Below are 19,308 nucleotides of genomic sequence, written 5' to 3'. Positions count from 1 at the left end.
GAACTTCACGAATGAACAGCGACTCTTAAGTAGCACGTAGAGCGCGTTCTCGCGCGTTCATGTTAAGTGCATTTTTGGGAAACGCTCATGGAATTGCTGCGAGCTTTCGTAACCTTGCACGTAGAAAGCGCTCTTGAGAGCTATGATACATCGTTATCTGGAAACCCGGCCCTGCTCAGTTACTGGGATTTTCACGCACAACCATTTCTAGGGTTTACAAAGAATGGTGTGAAAAGGGAAAAACATCCAGTATGCGGCAGTCCTGTGGGCGAAAATGCCTTGTTGATGCTAGAGGTCAGAGGAGAATGGGCCGACTGATTCAAGCTGATAGAAGAGCAACTTTGACTGAAATAACCACTCGTTACAACCGAGGTATGGAGCAAAGCATTTGTGAAGCCACAACACGCACAACCTTGAGGCGGATGGGCTACAACAGCAAAAGACCCCACCAGGTACCACTCATCTCCACTACAAATAAGAAAAAGAGGCAGCTGAAGACTGGAAAAATGTTGCCTGATCTGATGAGTCTCGATTTCTGTTGAGACATTCAGATGGTAGAGTCAGAATTTGGCGTAAACAGAATGAGAACATGGATCCATCATGCCTTGTTACCACTGTGCAGGCTGCTGGTGGTGTAATGGTGTGGGAGATGTTTTCTTGGCACACTTTAGGCCCCTTAGTGCCAATTGGAAATCGTTTAAATGCCACGGCCTACCTGAGCATTGTTTCTGACCATGTCCATCCCTTTATGACCACCATGTACCCATCCTCTGATGGCAACTTCCAGCAGGATAATGCACCATGTCATAAAGCTCGAATCATTTTAAATTGGTTTCTTGAACATGACAATGAGTTCACTGTACTAAAATGACCCCCACAGTCACCAGATCTCAACCTTAATAGAGCATCTTTGGGATGTGGTGGAACGGGAGCTTCGTGCCCTGGATGTGCATCCCACAAATCTCAATCAACTGCAAGATGCTATCCTATCAATATGGGCCAACATTTCTAAAGAATGCTTTCAGCTCCTTGTTGAATCAATGCCACGTAGAATTAAGGCAGTTCTGAAGGCGAAAGGGTGTCAAACACAGTATTAATATGGTGTTCCTAATAATCCTTTAGGTGAGTGTATATTACATTGTTGCAGCTCCTCTTTTCCCAGTCTGTCAGTAACTCTCTGTTTAGTTCCCATCTCTATGAAGCCCCTACTTCTGAAAAGCACAATATTCTCTGATCGGTTGAGTGGACCGGTGTGTTGTGATTGGTCAACCACTTTAAGTGTATTTCGTAAATGTCACAGCATTTACCATAACCACAAGTTTCAACACACAACTAACGCAAGTCAACCAGGGGTGCTTTTCCCGTACAATGACGTGAATCGCTGCTTTACTACCATAGTATGATGTATCATTGAAGAAATCAACTAGCAAAGTGGTCATTCAACTACGTTGGTTAATGATGTCACGCATGTGGTGGAGTAATAACTTCTTTTAATGAATCTGTTTGATATCGAAATAATGCTAGATGTTTTGCTATAAATTACGAACATGGCATCTGAGGACTATTTCTAATTTTTCTCAGTTATTTTGATTTGATTTCTCAGTTAATTTCCAGATTCAATCACAGGCTCATTCTTATGTACTATCCACGTCCGCACATGCTCACTCTTCAAAAACGGTGCTTTAAATCTCTCGACAAACTAAAAGACGTAAATTACATTTTTATGTATTCTAAATAAAAGACATATATTGTACTGAATGTCAGCTTGCTTATTTGGCTCAAGATAAAGATTTATTGAGTCCACATGTCATGCAAACCAGAAACTATGCTTCTAACCACAGGTGGAGAGCTGTTGCTCCAAACACAACTTTGCAATGCTGTTTGCGAATGTTCGTTGGAACTATGTTGTTTCGGGAAACACAGACTCGTTGAACTATGCTGATAACGATGGAACTTGCGACCATAGTTGGCTAACAATGCTTTCGGGAAATGCACCCCAGGCCTCGCCACTTTTGTTGCATATGCCTTATTAAAATGAGGAATAATGGATGTGTTCGTTCCTGGAAGAAAACTCAAGACTCCAATGGAGGCGTTTCAGGGAGTTCAGAAACAGTGACACTGATATAGAGAATAACTCTCTTCGGAGTGTCATTGTGCATTGCTCAAACAGCAACATTACCCACAACAGAAAGTAAAAAAAGTACAAATGCATAATAGGATCCCTTTAACAAACTTTCACATTCAGTTGTGATACCTTAAATATATAAGTGATGGAAATGGATATTTTTCATCATTTTCAATTTAGATGTAGTTATTTGTGTTTATCGTTCACACTATATTTATTTTGTGTTGTTTATACTACTTCCATGCTATGTTTCTGAATACTAGAATGCGTGACATTTGGAGGAACAAGTTTTCAAGGCGCAACCATCAAATTAAGGTGCGTACCTGTTGGTGTGGGAGTTGTTGTGCATGAACCAGGAGCGATTGTTGTCCACATACATGGCCCAGGCCTTATCGTCCTTCCCTAGCATCATGTCCTTCATCGTATTAATCCGTGCCACACCGAATGCGGGGTCGGGGTGGTTGTCATAGCGATCCACACTAAGTTCCCAGTAATGCACACCCTTGGAGAAGGCAGCTGTCCCGAGCACCACGCGATCATCGTAACTGTTACACGTGACAGTCTGGTGTTCGTTGGACAGGACAATGTCTCTGTGAGCTGACGTAGGGTCAAAGGAGAACCATGCCACTGCAGAGGAAAGATAAAACCAAAATATAAGACAAAGTAATTCAGTGTGGTTAAAAAAATGCATATTTCACAGATAATTAGAGGTTAACCAATCAAAAAATCAATCAAAATAGCATCTCACAGTGGTCGACTGGCAACTGATATACCGTTACTGTATGAAAATAATTAATGATGTTACAGAGACAGTGAATAAAGTGTAGGTAATAAAACCAGTTTTGTGATCCAACTATTTCTTCATGACATAAAAGACTGGCTTTGACTGGTCCCATTTTTTGCTGTTTACAGAGCCCAGTATTTTTTAGGACAGTTATTTTATGTGTGATATTGATATTGTGTGAAAAAAGAAAAAATGCTTTCAGCACCTATAGCAGGATTTAAAAGAGTGTAAGTATAGTAATCATAATTTGCTGATCATACACGCATCTACAGTATTTACACATATTCACTCCTTCAGTGACACATAAATTATTAAAAGAGTTAAAGGGATGAAATATTAAAGCTGGTAAGCTCTCTTAGATGTGTTTCGGCAGCAAAATCCTTGCATGTTCTGTGTTAATTAAACATCTCCTCTGGGACCATTGGTTTATGTAGACATGCAAACACCTACTCATGTTCACATCCAGGTCCTGCCAAAATTACTATACCTGGGGTTTTGTCTGAATTCTAATGGTCTTGGGCTGATTAAAATATGTACAACTAATTATTATGATAGTGTTTTTGAACAAATCAGTTGCTTGAATGATTCACTCACTCCCTCATAAAGACAGTCACTCTACTGGTTCAACATTGTAACCTGCAGAAGTGGAGTGATACAAACAGTGAAAAGTCCCAGTGCCCACTGCTCAGTCAAATGAATTCAAAGACCGAAACGAACTTAAAAACCAGTTGGAGTCTCTATGTACCAGAAGTTAAAGTTAAAGTCTCTATGTCTACAGTTAGATGTTTGATCTCTGTAGAGTAGCTAAAGAGTGATGAAAGGAGTTTCCCTAAGACACTCATTAAAGAGAAGCATCCACAGCGCAGGGATCCACTAGGAAACGGAATGCATAATACACACACACAATTTTTTTTAATCTATGTTTCATAAATAGAAAATAAGTTTTAAGAATTCTCAAAGACACTATTAAAGGTGAATGAAAGAAGATGTGTGAACTAGACAACTAAAACACCCACCATCGGACGTCTTCAGAACAACAACCTTGCTGTACGCTCCCACTCCAGCAGTGTTGTACGCTTTGACTCGGGCGTTGTACGAACTGTTGAAATGAAGGCCATCCACTGTACAGACTGTCTCTTTACCCACGTATACCTCCTGGAACATGGACAGGAAATGAAGAAAAAAAGGCAGACAGGAAGTAAAGTTAAAAATGGAAAGCATCTGGAGAATCTTGCTTAAGATAAGATACAAGACGATGCTGCATGTTTATCATGAATTATAAAATAAGCTGTAGATGTTTCAAAGAGAAGTAGATCATGTATGATTTTGCAAACACTGAAACATAAAAAAGCTAGAAAACAAAAAGGCATCATTCAATCCTACATAGGAAAAGAGGATGGATGGATGGATGATAAATTCGTTCACACAACTTGATTTGTTTCCACGTTTTAGTTACATTGCACCACTCTGGACCAATTTGTTTCCTCATTTTCATTAATTTGTGCCTTCTAGTAGCAGGAATGGACACCCCTATTCTAAATGCACAATGATTATGTGTTTTAATATCTGCAATTAACATTTGTGGCTTCTAGTCCATGTCTGTTAGCTTTGAGGTCATACATCTGATTAGCAGGAACAAATGTAATTGGACGTACTTGCATCATTCTGAATGTCTTTCAAACCAGTATCAACCAGAATGGGAGGTGGGCAGCTAACAAGGAAGTTGAAGACCACAGCTGCTAGCGTGAGGTTGCTGGTGTGAGGTTTATCTGCATAGCTCTTACTACCTGACATCCGTTATATTCAACATCCTAAACCTCACTCCCATCCAGGTCACACCACCAATGTAACTGGTCATACTCGCAACTTCAACTAGCAAAGACACTAAAGACCATAGCTGCTAGCATCAGTTGTTAGTGTGCCTCTTGAGGCCAGGGAAGGCAACGTCCTGAGTGGTTTTCATATTTTTGACACAATCCTGTCCGGTTTTAGAGAACTTCATAGCACAGAATCTGCTTTATTGAAGGTTACCAATGATATTTTACTTTCTCTTGATTCTGATTCTTTTTGTATTTTAGTCCTGCTTGACTTAAAGGGTCATTTCACCCGTGGAGACATGAATGTGTATTGAAAGTGGGTCATTTATGTAGAAGAAATGTGAAATTATTTTTGAATTTGGAGCTTTCTAGACTGAGAAAAGCCAGAAAATGTATTTTTGGCTTATGTGGATGAAAGACAACAACTCCCAGAATGCACTTGCTTCGCTGCCCTACAAGGCCACTCCCAAGCCACGCCTACCGGTAAGACAGCGCAGTTGAGAACAAAAACATCAAGGCAAGGCTAGGCTACGAGTGAGTCTCCGTGACGAGTTTGCCCAAAATGTCCGGGATTCGGCTTTTGCGTTCTACAGTCGCCATTCATCATGTTTACTGTGGCGAGCAGGACGAGGCTGAGGGGCGCAGGAGAACGGCGCGAGGCCGGTGGCGTGATTACTGACGACCGACACCTGTGAGGCACTGTTCTCGTATCTCGCACGGAGGAGCAGGTAGCAGCTATTTTCTTAGCAATGGTAAAACACACATCAACCGATCACGCCACCGGCCTCGCGTCTTTCAATCGATCACGCATCCGGCCTCGCGTCTTTCTCCCGCGGCGCTAGCCTCGTCCTGCTCCCTGTATTACTGTGATTACTGATGAGCGCGCCTGTGAGATGCACCGGTCTCATGGGCTATCTCTCACAGAGGTGCGGGTATTTTCTTAGCAATGTTAAAACGCAAATCAACCGATCACTTGTTTAGCATTCATGTAAACATTACATTAAGATTCACCAATCGGGGTGAATTCAGTTAGATTGAAACAAAAGGTGAGCATGTAAACAATGGATGGCGACCGCAGAAAGCAAAAGCTGAATCCCGGACATTTTTGTCGATCTCGACGGCCGGACATGTCCGGGAAAAAGAGTATGGTAACCCCTACTACTCAGCTTTCTTCGTCCATGTTTTCTGCAGGTTTCTGCCGTTGAAATCAAACGCACTCGCACTGATCTGTGATAGGTCTGTTAGCGCATTAGTTCCAACCCCCTATGGGCGGGTTTGAAAGGGTGGATCTAGTGCTTGTAGTCTTAACAGAAATCCCCCCCTCTTACACTTCCTCCTACAATGACGCAAAATGACGATTTTTGCGTCATTGTAGGAGGAAGTGTAAAGAGGTAAATACAGATTTCTCTCGTCTCGGGGGAAAATGAAAAAATGTTGCATGACCATTCAATAGTATGACTGGGTTTCTAACAATGCAAAGCTTAATGCAAATGGGTGAAGTGTCCCTTTAAGTGCAGCATTTTGACACAGAATATTATGACATCATTTTACAAAGACTTGATCATGTAGCTGGGTTTTAGGGATCTGTGCTGGAGTGGTTTGCATCTTACCTCAAGGATAGAACTTCTTCTGTTAACCTGGGGAAATGTTTCTCATCTCGTGCTCAAATCTCCTTTGGTGTGCCACAGGGCTCTATTTTAGGTAATCTTCTTTTTGCTTTATATATGCTTCCACTTGGTTATATTATTCAGAAACACAATCGTATAATTTCTATGCCGATGACACTCAGCTTTATCTTCCCGTTAAAAATAACACCTGTTCTCTGTCTAATCTGTTTGCCTGTCTTCAAGACGTTAAATGCTGGATGGACTTGCTACCATCTAAGCTTGGTACCAATTCATTTAGCATTCAGAGTACGAAATAACCAAGTGTGAAAATAAAATGTTGACCCGGTACCCGGTAAGGCCCGCCATTCCCGTCATCCAGCTCCAGCACGTAACCCTCTACAGGCAGGGCTTGGACTGTAGTTATCCTCCAGGCCAGAGTGGCACTGTTGTTCCGCATGCAGCATTTCTCCAACTGCAACAGTGGTGCGGGAGGCACTGTGGGGGTCTCCGCTAAAAGAGTGTACAAAAGTACACATTTAAGCATCGAATATCATCCACCGGGGCATCAAAGTTTAAACGGGTAAATGTGGTGTGACATGCATGGGAGTAAGAACTTCCTGAAAGTCACTGGTGCCTCTAAAAAAACATACGGAGGACAAGGGGCTGTGGTTTGGGGTGGGGTTGAGTATTATAGGGGAACATTTGTAGCAACTCTGAAATACCTCCTGTGTTCTCCTCCTCTTTCTGGTCACCTGCATGCATTTGTTTCAATGATGCAGCCTCCTGACCATCTGAAAGATGATATTGGACAAAGCAGGTGTTGCATGTATGAATCTAGAGGTAAAACTGGGGGGATCATTTGCCTCTGAAACTGGGAATGATGGAATTCATGTTTGGATATTGTAAAGAGCTGCCCAACTATTCTTCGAGACCATGATGAATTTGAATTTGCAAGATACTGTATATTGGTATCATTGCCAATTTTTAAGAGTATGTTTGCTAGTCCTTGGATCCTAGAATCAAATTCTAAATGGAAAACAAGAATCTCATTGCAACAAATATATAAAACAATATATTATTAGCCTTACAAATGTGACCACCAGTGTTGGGAAATTTTATTTTTTTAAACTACTCATAAACAAGTACTTTGTGATAATTGTGCAAATTATGTTGCGCAATTATAATATTTTTTTTATTGAAATCTACATACATTTCATCAAATATTTCTAAACCATCCCTACTGAAGAAACAATATATTTTTTCTTTTTTTAAATAGAAGCAGAACGGCCAATACCGTGAGATATGCAATAACAATGCAATGTTGAATCAATGTTGAAAACAGTTATGCTGCTTAATATTTGACGCATTTTTTTACGATTATTTGATGAGGTAGAAAGTTCAAAAGAACAGCAATTATTTGAAATAGGAATCCATGATGGAAAAAGTTGAATTAAATGATTTCAAAACCAACTTTCCAACTCCAAAATTTTGAATGGTATTGTATATTCTGTTAAATTCCACTGTTCTATCTATCTATTTTAATGCATGAACATGCCAAATCTCAAAATCATTACTTCCAAAACATAACCTTATCATGTAACGTGCACTGCTTGTAATGGAATTTCCCAAACACTGGTGACCACAAACAGCGAACGTTAAATCTCATTTGTTAAATGTCGTGTCACATGTTACCTTTATTCTGAGTGAAGTCCAGCTGGAGAATTGACTGCATCAGAGGGTCTGTGTTGACGGTCAAGGCAAATTCTGGGCAGACCTTTGGCTCCAATGCACCTTTTACCCACTGGTCCTGAGAGCCCTGAACACGCTTTATCAACGCATCTGAGATCTGGAAGAAGAGAACGAGAAGAGAAACGATAATGATCAACTGTGATGTCTTAAGGCAGTACAATGTCCACACACTACAAGATAATCGGCCCGATTTTGGGCCCAATTCTCCCCTTCCGACAATCCTAGGTAAAGTCCCGATTATCTTGATAGTTCTACGGATTATTTTATCAGATTTTTCTGTGGGTTGAGGTGTGTTAAGAGTGACTGAATCTGCTCAGAAGAACATCAGGGCCGATAGTAAATATCCAACATGTGGAATATTTACGATCAGAAATGCTGTTGTGTGGGGGGAACCCCAGGATAAACACTTAGATTGTCATGTGGAACGAAACGATTCCCAGTCAGAAAGTGAGCTGAAGGAAGACGGAAGCATAAGACGACTTCATCCAAACCCTTTTCTATTTTTCTGCAAATTTTCAGTAAAAAGCAGTCCAAACACTATTATCGCCATTTCTTCTTGCACGTCGTCCGCTTGTTTGTTTACTCCAAAGTCACGTTTGATGCGAGCGATTTTGCGAGATTTCTGGTCTTCACAGTCGGGACTCTGGTTGTTTGTGAATGGAATCTGTTAGTGTGTGCTGTCTTGACCACATCGTGTCACGCCACACACTAGAGTAACAAAACTCTTAAATCTTTGATTTTTTTTTTTTATCGTCATGTTTGTGGTCTCTCACATTTTGAAATTCTGATAATATTTAAAAAAAAAATTAGTGTGGGCCAGCCTTTAGAAAATTATCACCATTCAGTTAAGTTTAGTTTCGTTTTCATGGACTTTCAGTTTGTTCTTCTTTGATCAGATTTCCCACCACTCATTAGTTTCTATGGTTACTGTCATTAGTTAGTTTGGTTCAGCTGTGTCTAGTTTATCACCTTGTTATCTTTAGTCACGCTGTATCCTGAGTTCCCTGTCCGGTCACGTTACACCTACATGTGTGTGTATTTGCCCTTGCCTGTTTGGATCACTACCTTTTGGATTATAGTTAGTAAACTTTGTGTTGGAAACTTATTCTTTTGTGTCCTCGTCTTCCTGACTGCACATACTCGTAACAAAAATAAAATTAATATTATTTATTTTAATTTGTTATTTTTTAATGTATTATTTATTATAATCATTGAATAATTATTTTTTAATTATTATTAATTAAAATTATCACAATAAACAATCATTTTGGTACTGTGTTAGATATATATTACAGTATAATATATTTAGTCCATCAAATTTTGCACTGTGTTTCAGGGATTCACTCTTTGTATTTTGGGGATCAAGACAAACCAATATACAGTACTGTCTGCTAACTGTATCTCTCTTTATCAGAAATCTCTGCTGGACAGGCATCTCTAACTCACATTACATGCTTTGTGAAGGCACTCAAACAAACATAACAATTGATACTTCATAAAAAATTCAGTAAAGAAGCAGTGTTGCTCCTCTGGAGCAGTCCTCTCTCTCGATTATACACTCGCTGCAATGAAATATCAATTATTGAAAGAGTTTAATTGCTGAGGGCCAGTCTAAACAGCAGGCAAACGCTTTCAGAGGAAACCTTCGGATACCTATGAAAGCTTGCTTCCGCTATGGAATAAAAAAATTGCAACTTTTTATCTCACAATTCCGACTTTTTTTTTTCACAATTGCGAGTTTATATCTTGCAACTCCATTTTAAAAAAAAAATTTTTATAACACAATTCTGAGGAAAAAATTCTGAATTGTGGGATGTAAGCTCACAATTACAAGTTTACATATTAAATTTTACTGAGTTTCATTAAAACTTTTGAATTAGCATAGACAGAAATTAGGTATGGTACCAGTACTCCTGTCACAATGACGATCTTACATGAACCCTTATAATGCGATTATAATGAGATTTAGGCAATATTCCGATTAAACTTTACCTCATGTAAACAATACTTCAATCAAATGTATGCAGATTAAGATTACTATCATCACTGTAACCATGGCCGAAAATTAACATTTGCCAAGCGCCAAATGCGACTAAAAATAGGTGTTATTAAACATATTAAACAGTGTCAATCGCCAGTTGGCCGGTAACATTTTTATGAATTCTAACAATGCAAGGTTGTGAGAACATCAACATGCTGTTCGCACGCTGTGTGAGAAGTTTAAACATCCGAAGTGTGCGCCCAGAAATCCGCGTCTCATAATACTGAAAGGAGCTCTCTTTCACATCTTCTTGCGTTTGAATGGACATATTCACAGAAAATTGTCAAAAATGCCAGTCTCGGTGAGTATACAAGTAAACACAGTCGGTTATGGCTTGAATGTAAACAGTTCAGAAAGTAAATGCATATGTATCCGTATATTAGATCCGTGCATTCGCTCTTAAAGCGACAGCAGCCTAATATATCTACTGCTGTCTATGTTTTTAATGTTATTCAAACAAAAAAGGACAAAAAAAATCACTCACTGCTCTTGAATAAATAACTTTTCAAACTTTAATAAGGATTAATCAACGTTTAATTTATACAGTGAATACTATCCAGTGTTATTTTATTTAATGTCTCAAGCTGAAAACTACTGTTACTCATCTTTAATAATGTTGTAAATTTATATTAGTTAGGCTAGTAGTTTTAGCTGTGGTATCGAAATTGGAATAGAGGATTGTGAATTTTCACTGGTATCTAAAATTTTTGTGTCATAAATTGCTGTTTTTGCACAAAACAAGTTTAATGGCAGTTTCATTGGCAGGTGTGGCAAAAAGTTAGATTTAGGCCCTGGTTGTAACCATAATCGTAGTAATATATGGGGTGTATGCCAATCTGAATCACAATAAACATGCATGTAAACACTTTAATCGCATCTATTCCACACGTGCAGATTCGTAAACATAGCGGTAAAGAAGGCATTTCATTTTGGGGGTGCTGATGAAACGGAGTTAACAACATTGTGCAACATGAATGTAATGCAGTATATTGATGGTCGAAAACACTGAAATTGAGACATTTTGGTGCGTCAAAGAAAAAATCCAATCCGTCCATAGAAATGTGTTTTGCATTTGATGTAAGTAGATTAAAACTGGCCAGTAAGACACCTACTGTATGTTAGTTCATCATCATCATTATTATTATTATTAATTTAGATCTTTGACCTTTGACTTTGTGTTTCAGCTTTTCTGTACCTGTAGGAATCCACTGGGGTCGTTCTCTTTAATAACCTCCAGACAGAATTCCATCATTCCCGTGGTCTGCCGGAGCTTCATGGTGCAGTGAGTTATCTGATCCTTTACAGTCTGAAACAGAAAGGCCATGGTTAAATTCTCATCACACACATACAGTCTGAGCAGCAGCATAAGAGACATTCTCACGAGACAAGCTCACAGTGGTGAGTGTCACATCAGACAGATGCTACAAAAGAGATATGGAGTCACATAACCATTATCTGCATCATACAAACTCACATACAGTACATCTACTGTCAGAGAGTTCCAGCGACTGGTTGCATAAACTGCTGTAACTAGAAAGTTAGTCGTAAAAAAATAAAATAAAAAAAATCGGTCATAATTTTTTTAAAGTCAGTTACACAAAAAGGTAGATTGGTCTATTGGTCAATTTGAATCTGAAACCAAAGACTGATCAGCCTTAACTAATTGCTAGTTGGACAGACTAGTTCTTAAGAGGCTATGTTTCCGCATATGGTCCAAGATTTGTATGATTGTCAAAGATCTTCAGTCTCAGCAAATTAAGGGAATGTTCCGGGTTCAATACAAGTTAAACTCAATAGATTATCACAGAAAATCATTTCAACAGAAAATAATTTTATAATAATGCACTTTTAATGGAGCAAGGCATTGCACTAAAATAAACATTATATAATGCATGTTAATACAGACATAAGAAAAACCTTACACATGTTAATATGAGAGTGTGATAATACAAAATCTTAGACTAAACTATAATATGTGTGTATATACATTATAAAAAAGTGTGTGTGTGTGTGTGTGTGTGTGTGTGTGTGTGTGTGTGTGTGTGTGTGTGTGTTGTACAGTATAAAAGCTATAAGGCACTTAAAGAGAAAAAAAAAAAAAACAGCACGAGACATTCCTCAAAATATATATTTGTATGGTCCATAGAATAAATAAAGTCATTCAGGTTTGGAACGACATGAGGGAAAATGATGACAGAAGTTTAATTTTTAAGTGAACTAACCCTATAAGGCCATGCGTGTAAACATAGTCATCTGTTTTAGTGTAGTATTAAACGTTAATTCCTTTTAAATACTGAAATAATAAGCTATGATGAATAATACTGCATGTATTCTATTAATATTTGGTTTTGAAATACAAAGACCTGAATGTTTGATTTAATTTATTAAACATTCATTTATCCATCCATATCTAATTGTGCAGATAATCTGATCAAATCACTCTTTAAATCACTCTTTATTAATATTACATTAATTATAATGCATAATTATTTAATGATTCACTTGTCAAGCGTTCTCTGGAATGATATGAATGGCTGTATAATTATAACTGACATAACCAGCATTAACCATTTAAGGTATAAATGACTGAATAATTATACATTAATACATTAAAAATACATGCTTAAAGACATTGTTAATGTGAGGTCGTGAATATGGAAATATGAAGAAAAATAGATGCCCTTTATTTTTCATTTCTCTTTTTTTTGTCTACCAGCCTCTTTGTGATTAAAAATCACAGAGTAAGCCTTCTGTCTCTAATCTGTATCAAAAGAACTGATGTCTAATGTGAAAAGAGGGATAGATGTACCAGGGTAACCTAAATTCTTCTGCTCTCCTGTCTAACCAGAGTTCATGTCATTGCTCTTAAAGCACAATATAATCTTGCATCTCTGTAATCTATAGAGCATTGTATGGATTAACTCCGTAACATACTGTAAGAACCACAAATAACTTGTGCGGGTTTCCTTTCCACACCCCCACCCCCGTCATCCTCTGTTCATTGTGGTGAAAGAGGGCATGCGTAAAGCTCGGTTGTCAGACTACTGGCGTGGAAGTAAAGAATTAGAGTAGAAAATGACGTCTCATGTCGCTATAAACACAAGAACACTTCATCTGATTAACTGCACACAGACCCTGGAAGATGCAGAAAAAAAAAAACATCTATCACTAAGAATATTTGTGGCCAATAGTATAACTACTTATAGACTGGATTGTGGAGCTGATGACAATGGCACCAGAAACATCATGCTAATTTAAGCATTGTCTTGTGCAACTTTCCACAAAAATACATTAAACTAAAAAAATAAATGAATGATTGAAAAACAAATAATTTAAAACAGGGTTTCTCAAACTTGGTCCTGGAGGACCACTGTCCTGCACAGTTTAGCTCCAACCCTGATCAAACACACCTAGCTGTGAGTTTCTAGTGATCCTGAAGACATTGATTAGATTGCTCAGGTGTGTTTGATCAGTGTTGGAGCTAAACTGTGCAGGACAGTGGCCCTCCAGGACAGAGTTTGAGAAACCCTGATTTAAAAGCATTCAGATATGCTACTAGTGCAATTTTTTTAAATAAAAAATAATGTAAATAATGTTTCATTCCTTACATACAGTTAGATGAAATAAATCTCATTTTATTTTGTACATATGGAGTCACACAGATGACACAAAAACTCAATCTGCTTTCCATATGTTTACGACACTTACAATGTATTATTACAGTATTACAGAAGCTCTTTCTACCTTTATCCCATCTGTGTGGTGAAGCAGCAGGCTATATTATCATGTGACTGATTAAGGAAATAAACTTGCTGCTGCAAAATGTAAAAGTAGTCAAAGTTGAACTTTTGAATGATTTTAAGATGATGCTAAAATTACTACTACAACCACAAAAAAGGTTTGTGGACCCTTGTCAAAAGGTGTTTAGAATAGGAATGAGTGAAAAGAGATGTGCGTGCGTGCGTGTGTGTGTGTGTGTGTGTGTGTGTGTGTGTGTGTGTGTGTGTGTGTGTGTGTGTGTGTGTGTGTGTTTTGACCTACCTTCAGTTTGCTCTCTTTCTCCTTTGTGACCTTGGTGAGCAGTTTGGCCTTCTGCCGAGTGAGCGCTTCAATCAGAGAGTCACACTGAGCGACCAGACATGCCTCAAACTCAACCCCGTTCTCCTGTTACACACACACACACACACACACATTGGGTTTCCATGTTTTATGGGGACTCTCCATAGTGCCTTCCATTATACTGTACAAATTGTATGTTCTATCCCCTAACCCTACACTGAAAAAAAAATTGTTGGTTTAACTTAAAGTAAGTTGGTTGCCTTAACTTTGAGTTCATTGAAATTGAAAATGTTTAGTTAATACAATGAAAGGGATTGGTTTAATAAATAGAAACTCAAAATATTTTGTTTTCTGAACCACATTATTTATCTAAGTTGATTTGACAAAAGAAAAAAGTTGCGATAACAAATCATTTAAACATGTTTTGACTTTTTTCTTTTGTCAAATCAACTTAGATAATTAATTGCATTAACTATGCATTAATACAAGATGCTTTTGTTCATAATCGTGTATGCAATTTACAAAATTATAAACGTTGTTTTAAACGTTATGCACTTTTTTATACAGACAGTCATGTTATTTCATTGCTTTGAATAAACAATTTAATGCAGAGCATTCATATTTTGCTCATTGCGCCCTATTGTGGCCTCAGGAGACAAGCCGAAATCTTTTCCCCCCTAACTGAAATTATGTCTTTTAAATTTAAATATAATCTGAATATTAGTAATATCTAAGTATAAAATTCGAATTCAGTTTTTCAGCCATTTTGACAGCCCCACAGAGTACGTCAGAAATGGAACAAGGCTTCAGGAAACAGATAAAAATACTCAAATACGGCATCCACCAGAAGAGGCAAACTGGACTATGGAAACAACCAATCGTGCGAGTTTGGTGCTGGAGTTTGCAAGCAGTGAAAGACAGAGTGAGTATTTGAATCTTTTGCTATTCTGTTTTGTACCCCTAGTGCCACAGAAATGACACACTTCAGCTTTAAAATTCATTTTGTTAAACTGGCAAAGATCAGTTTGAGATCGTCTGTGGTGTAGGAGTTACGAACTGAACCAATCGTTCATTCACTTTGAGTATGGATGTGACTCAGATGTGAGACATACACCCACACACTGACACTAGGGCTGATGGGACTGAGTCATTTCATCTTCTACACGAAAATAAGAAAATGAAGACGAAGACGAAGATGTTTGATAAGAGTATGTGTGACTTGTAGCTATATTTTAAAATAAGAGGTCAGGCTATAAGACTATAGTCCTTCTGCAGGACTTGTCTCTGTGTATGCTTGAATGTCACATTACATTGAAAATCACTGATCACTCCAGCACTTTAGTTCAAAGTCTACTTACAGAGGCTTTCAAAGTCTCTCTCTCTCTCTCTCTCTCTCTCTCTCTCTCTCTCTCTCTCTCTCTCTCTCTCTCTCTCTCTCTCTCTCTCTCTCTCTCTCTCTCTCTCTCTCTCTCTCTCTCTCTCTCTCTCTCTCTCTCTCTCTCTCTCTCTCTCTCTCTCTCTCTCTCTCTCTCTCTCTCTCTCTCTCTCTCTCTCTCTCTCCTCTGCTGCTGGTCAGTATGAAAAGGCATTAAACTCTCCACTTAAGTAAAAATAGCTCAGAGCTCATAATCCTGGGTGGTCTCCAGGCAGAATACCCTTGAAAACTCATGACATTAAATGCATGTATGGATTGTGTGCAGCAATTCACACAGCATTCAATACAAATGAATGTTAAGCTACATCAGTTTCATCATTTCTCTAGATTAGACAGGGTTTGTCCAACCATGCTCCAGGGATTCCCAGTATAATGTAAAATTTCTCCAATAACATTGTATTTCAACATTACATTACGTTCTATTATGCTTAAGAGATAAGGTTCCAAACTTGTCACATTTAAACTATTTTTATATTTGTATTCCTTTGTTTTCCCTGCCTACAGACTCCCTTGCACAGACCCCCATGGAACCTTGGTTGAAAACTTTTGATGTTCAATGCAAAAACATGCTAACAAAATTCATGTTAACATCCGACATATGGAGTGTTTGTTGGATACATGCTGAACATCATAATTACCCCACTTCATTTTTAATGAGATATTCATTTGCATCTTTAATGAACACTCACAAATCAAAGAGGACAAGCTAATAGTTGAGTGCTGCTAGCATGGCTGTTTTGATTATGTTATTATTTTTGCTCTGATGTGAAGGCAATTTTTTATTCATAAGTTTTCAAAACATAGTGATACTCCTATGTAAGCATTTCATATTTTATGAGTTTTCATCATTTTTATATTTCTCATACATCATAACACATAACAAAGCCTGTTGAAGAGTTTACCTGTATCTGCTGAAGCAAATTTTTCAGTTGCACCAGGAACTCCTTGGCCTCCTTGGCTTTGTCAGACACTCCATTCAACGCCTGGGACAGCTGACACTGCACACAAAAACACGGGTCACATGCTTCAAAATCTTTTAATCTAAAAACATTTGTTGATATAGCTGTAAGTGAATATGTTATGTAAATTCAATTTAATTAAAGTCCCCCTGTAGTCAATAATTTTAACCCTTCAAACTCATCTTTGATCCCTAAAATGAATTTTTATCCCTTAAAACTCATCTTTGATCATCAAAATTTTCCTTAAAAAAAAATCTTCATGCCTCAAAATAGCTTGAATGTAACTCTACACCCTTGCCTCATTTAGTATTCGCAGTTCTATGAATATATAAATTAGCCCCACCTCCACTCACTCACACCAGCTCAGAGATCCACTCATTGACGATCACACGTTGACCTGATTGGTTAAACACCAGCAATTTCAAACCGCGTTTTTGAGACTGTCTTTGGTTCACTGCAGTTTTAAGGAGAAAATACTCAGCAATGGTGTTGACTTATGACTCTTAAAGCATTAAAAACACCACATAGACATATAAACAACATTAAATGCTCGATTTTCACCACAGGGGGACTTTAATCTATTCATGCTACATAAAACAGTTGAAAAATTGTAGTACACCTTATATCTATTTTGCTCACTAACATCACATTACACAAATTGAATCATACATGACCACTAGACACCATCCTCACAGGCCTGCACAAGTTTATGTAGCTATAGCACATTCACCAACTACATCTCACTGAACATTCCCAGCATTCTCCAACACTGTCCAACAAGCATCATTAAACACTACCTAACATTTCATACATCCTAAAATATAACCATAATTTAGAGTCCTTATCAACGCAACGTTACATGGCATCCTCAAATATCTCCCAACATTGCCACCATTCTTAAACATACCCCAGATTCCCAAAATCGTCCAACTCAGGAGGTCAAGTTTTGGCTAGTTAGCATAGGCACTAGGCAGTTAGTCCCTGTTGGTACATGCCATAGCTAAAACATTACGCGGGCAAGATGTGTGTTTCACTTTTGACAGCCATTCAAAAACAGCCTTACATTCTAATGAAATAACACCAAAATAAAGATAAAGACCCACTGCCAGGGGGCCTCACATGAACTTGATCTGGTCATGCCAATCCAACATTACTCATCAATCCCAAACAATCCCAAAATCCTCAAAAGATCGAACATAAATTAGCATTCTTGTAACAAGCAGGTCCAAGAAAACAAGAGAAAACAATGAATACAAATGCAGATATTTAATAAAGAACAAGAAAAACAAAGAATCCAAAACATGAACCGATTCCAAGGAACGAGAATGTGTACAACACAAACAACAGCTGACAATGAAACATAGGGAAACCAGATCTTAAATACATGAGGGTTAATGAGAGAACAAGAAAACACCTGGGGAGACAATCACAGGGAAACAATTCTAAATAAAACTACTAAGGACAAAAAAAAAACAAGGAACAAAGAAACAAGAATTTCAACATAAAAGTCCAAACATAAAACTGAACATATGACAGAGTCCCTCCCCCATTTGAGGAATGGGTTCTAGATGCTCCAAAAACAGGCTGGAAACATGCAGTTCAAGGATTCATGAGGGGAGGTGCAGCAAAGACTTAGGGCTGAGGAGGAACATGTGAAGGGCTGGAGGGCCAGGCCTATGAGGGGACCAAAGTGGTGACCACAGAAGAGCAGAAGATCACTTGGGCAGAGCTTGAGCATTCGCAAACTCCACCCAACATTCCCATAATTATAAAACACCACCAAGCATTCCCAGCATCTTAAAAACACCACCCAGCAACACACCCAACATCTTCAACCACCACTCAACACACCCAACATCTTCAACCACCGCTCAACACACCCAGCATCTTCAACCCCCGCGCAACACACCCAGCATCTTCAACCCCCGCGCAACACACCCAGCATCTTCAACCCCCGCGCAACACACCCAGCATCTTCAACCCCCGCGCAACACACCCAACATCTTCAACCAACATTCAATACACACATCTTCAACCACCGCTCAACACACCCAACATCTTCAACCACCGCTCAACACACCCAACATCTTCAACCACCGCTCAACACACCCAACATCTTCTACCACTACTCAACACACACAACATCTTCAACCAACGCTCAATACACACAACATCTTCAACCACCGCTCAACACACCCAACATCTTCAACCACCGCTCAACACACCCAACATCTTCAACCACCGCTCAACACACCCAACATCTTCAACCACCGCTCAACACACCCAACATCTTCAACCACTACTCAACACACACAACATCTTCAACCAACGCTCAATACACACAACATCTTCTACCACCGCTCAACACACCCAACATCTTCAACCACCGCTCAACACACCCAACATCTTCAACCACCGCTCAACACACCCAACATCTTCAACCACCGCTCAACACACCCAACCACCATGCAACACACCCAGCATCTTCAACCACCACTCAACACACCCAACATCTTAAAAAAATCCTCAAACACCACCAAATATCCTGGATCAAAGGATTATGATCCAGTCCAGCAATCCAACTTTACCCTTTCCCCAGAATTCTTAAACACACCCCACAATCCCAATATCTTCAAACACTTCTCAAAGACCCACAAAGCCCCACAAAACATTCTGAAATACCACACAACATTCCCAACAACTAACACCAACCCTACAATACTCAACGTAAC

General features: G+C 38.7%; 1 protein-coding gene across 1 annotated transcript in view; it reads right to left on the bottom strand.

Moving 5' to 3' along the window:
• The window catches only part of trim67 (tripartite motif containing 67), a gene marked incomplete at both ends in the record, with an annotated part of 51,913 nt that overhangs the window by 15,188 nt on the left and 17,417 nt on the right, over nt 1-19,308 (bottom strand). Inside the window, 8 exons of the mRNA XM_081378545.1 lie at nt 2,449-2,752; nt 3,926-4,064; nt 6,683-6,843; nt 7,056-7,124; nt 8,026-8,179; nt 11,319-11,429; nt 14,165-14,287; nt 16,520-16,615. Of these exons, the coding sequence (XP_081234671.1) occupies nt 2,449-2,752; nt 3,926-4,064; nt 6,683-6,843; nt 7,056-7,124; nt 8,026-8,179; nt 11,319-11,429; nt 14,165-14,287; nt 16,520-16,615 (1,157 nt within the window). The remainder of the gene's footprint in view (nt 1-2,448; nt 2,753-3,925; nt 4,065-6,682; nt 6,844-7,055; nt 7,125-8,025; nt 8,180-11,318; nt 11,430-14,164; nt 14,288-16,519; nt 16,616-19,308) is intronic.

The sequence above is a fragment of the Scardinius erythrophthalmus genome, assembly GCF_964197995.2.
Source record: "Scardinius erythrophthalmus genome assembly, chromosome: 11".
NCBI classification, from domain to species: Eukaryota; Metazoa; Chordata; class Actinopteri; order Cypriniformes; family Leuciscidae; genus Scardinius; species Scardinius erythrophthalmus.
Note: the sequence above shows the minus strand (reverse complement) of the source record. Positions and strands in the feature narration are given on the sequence as shown.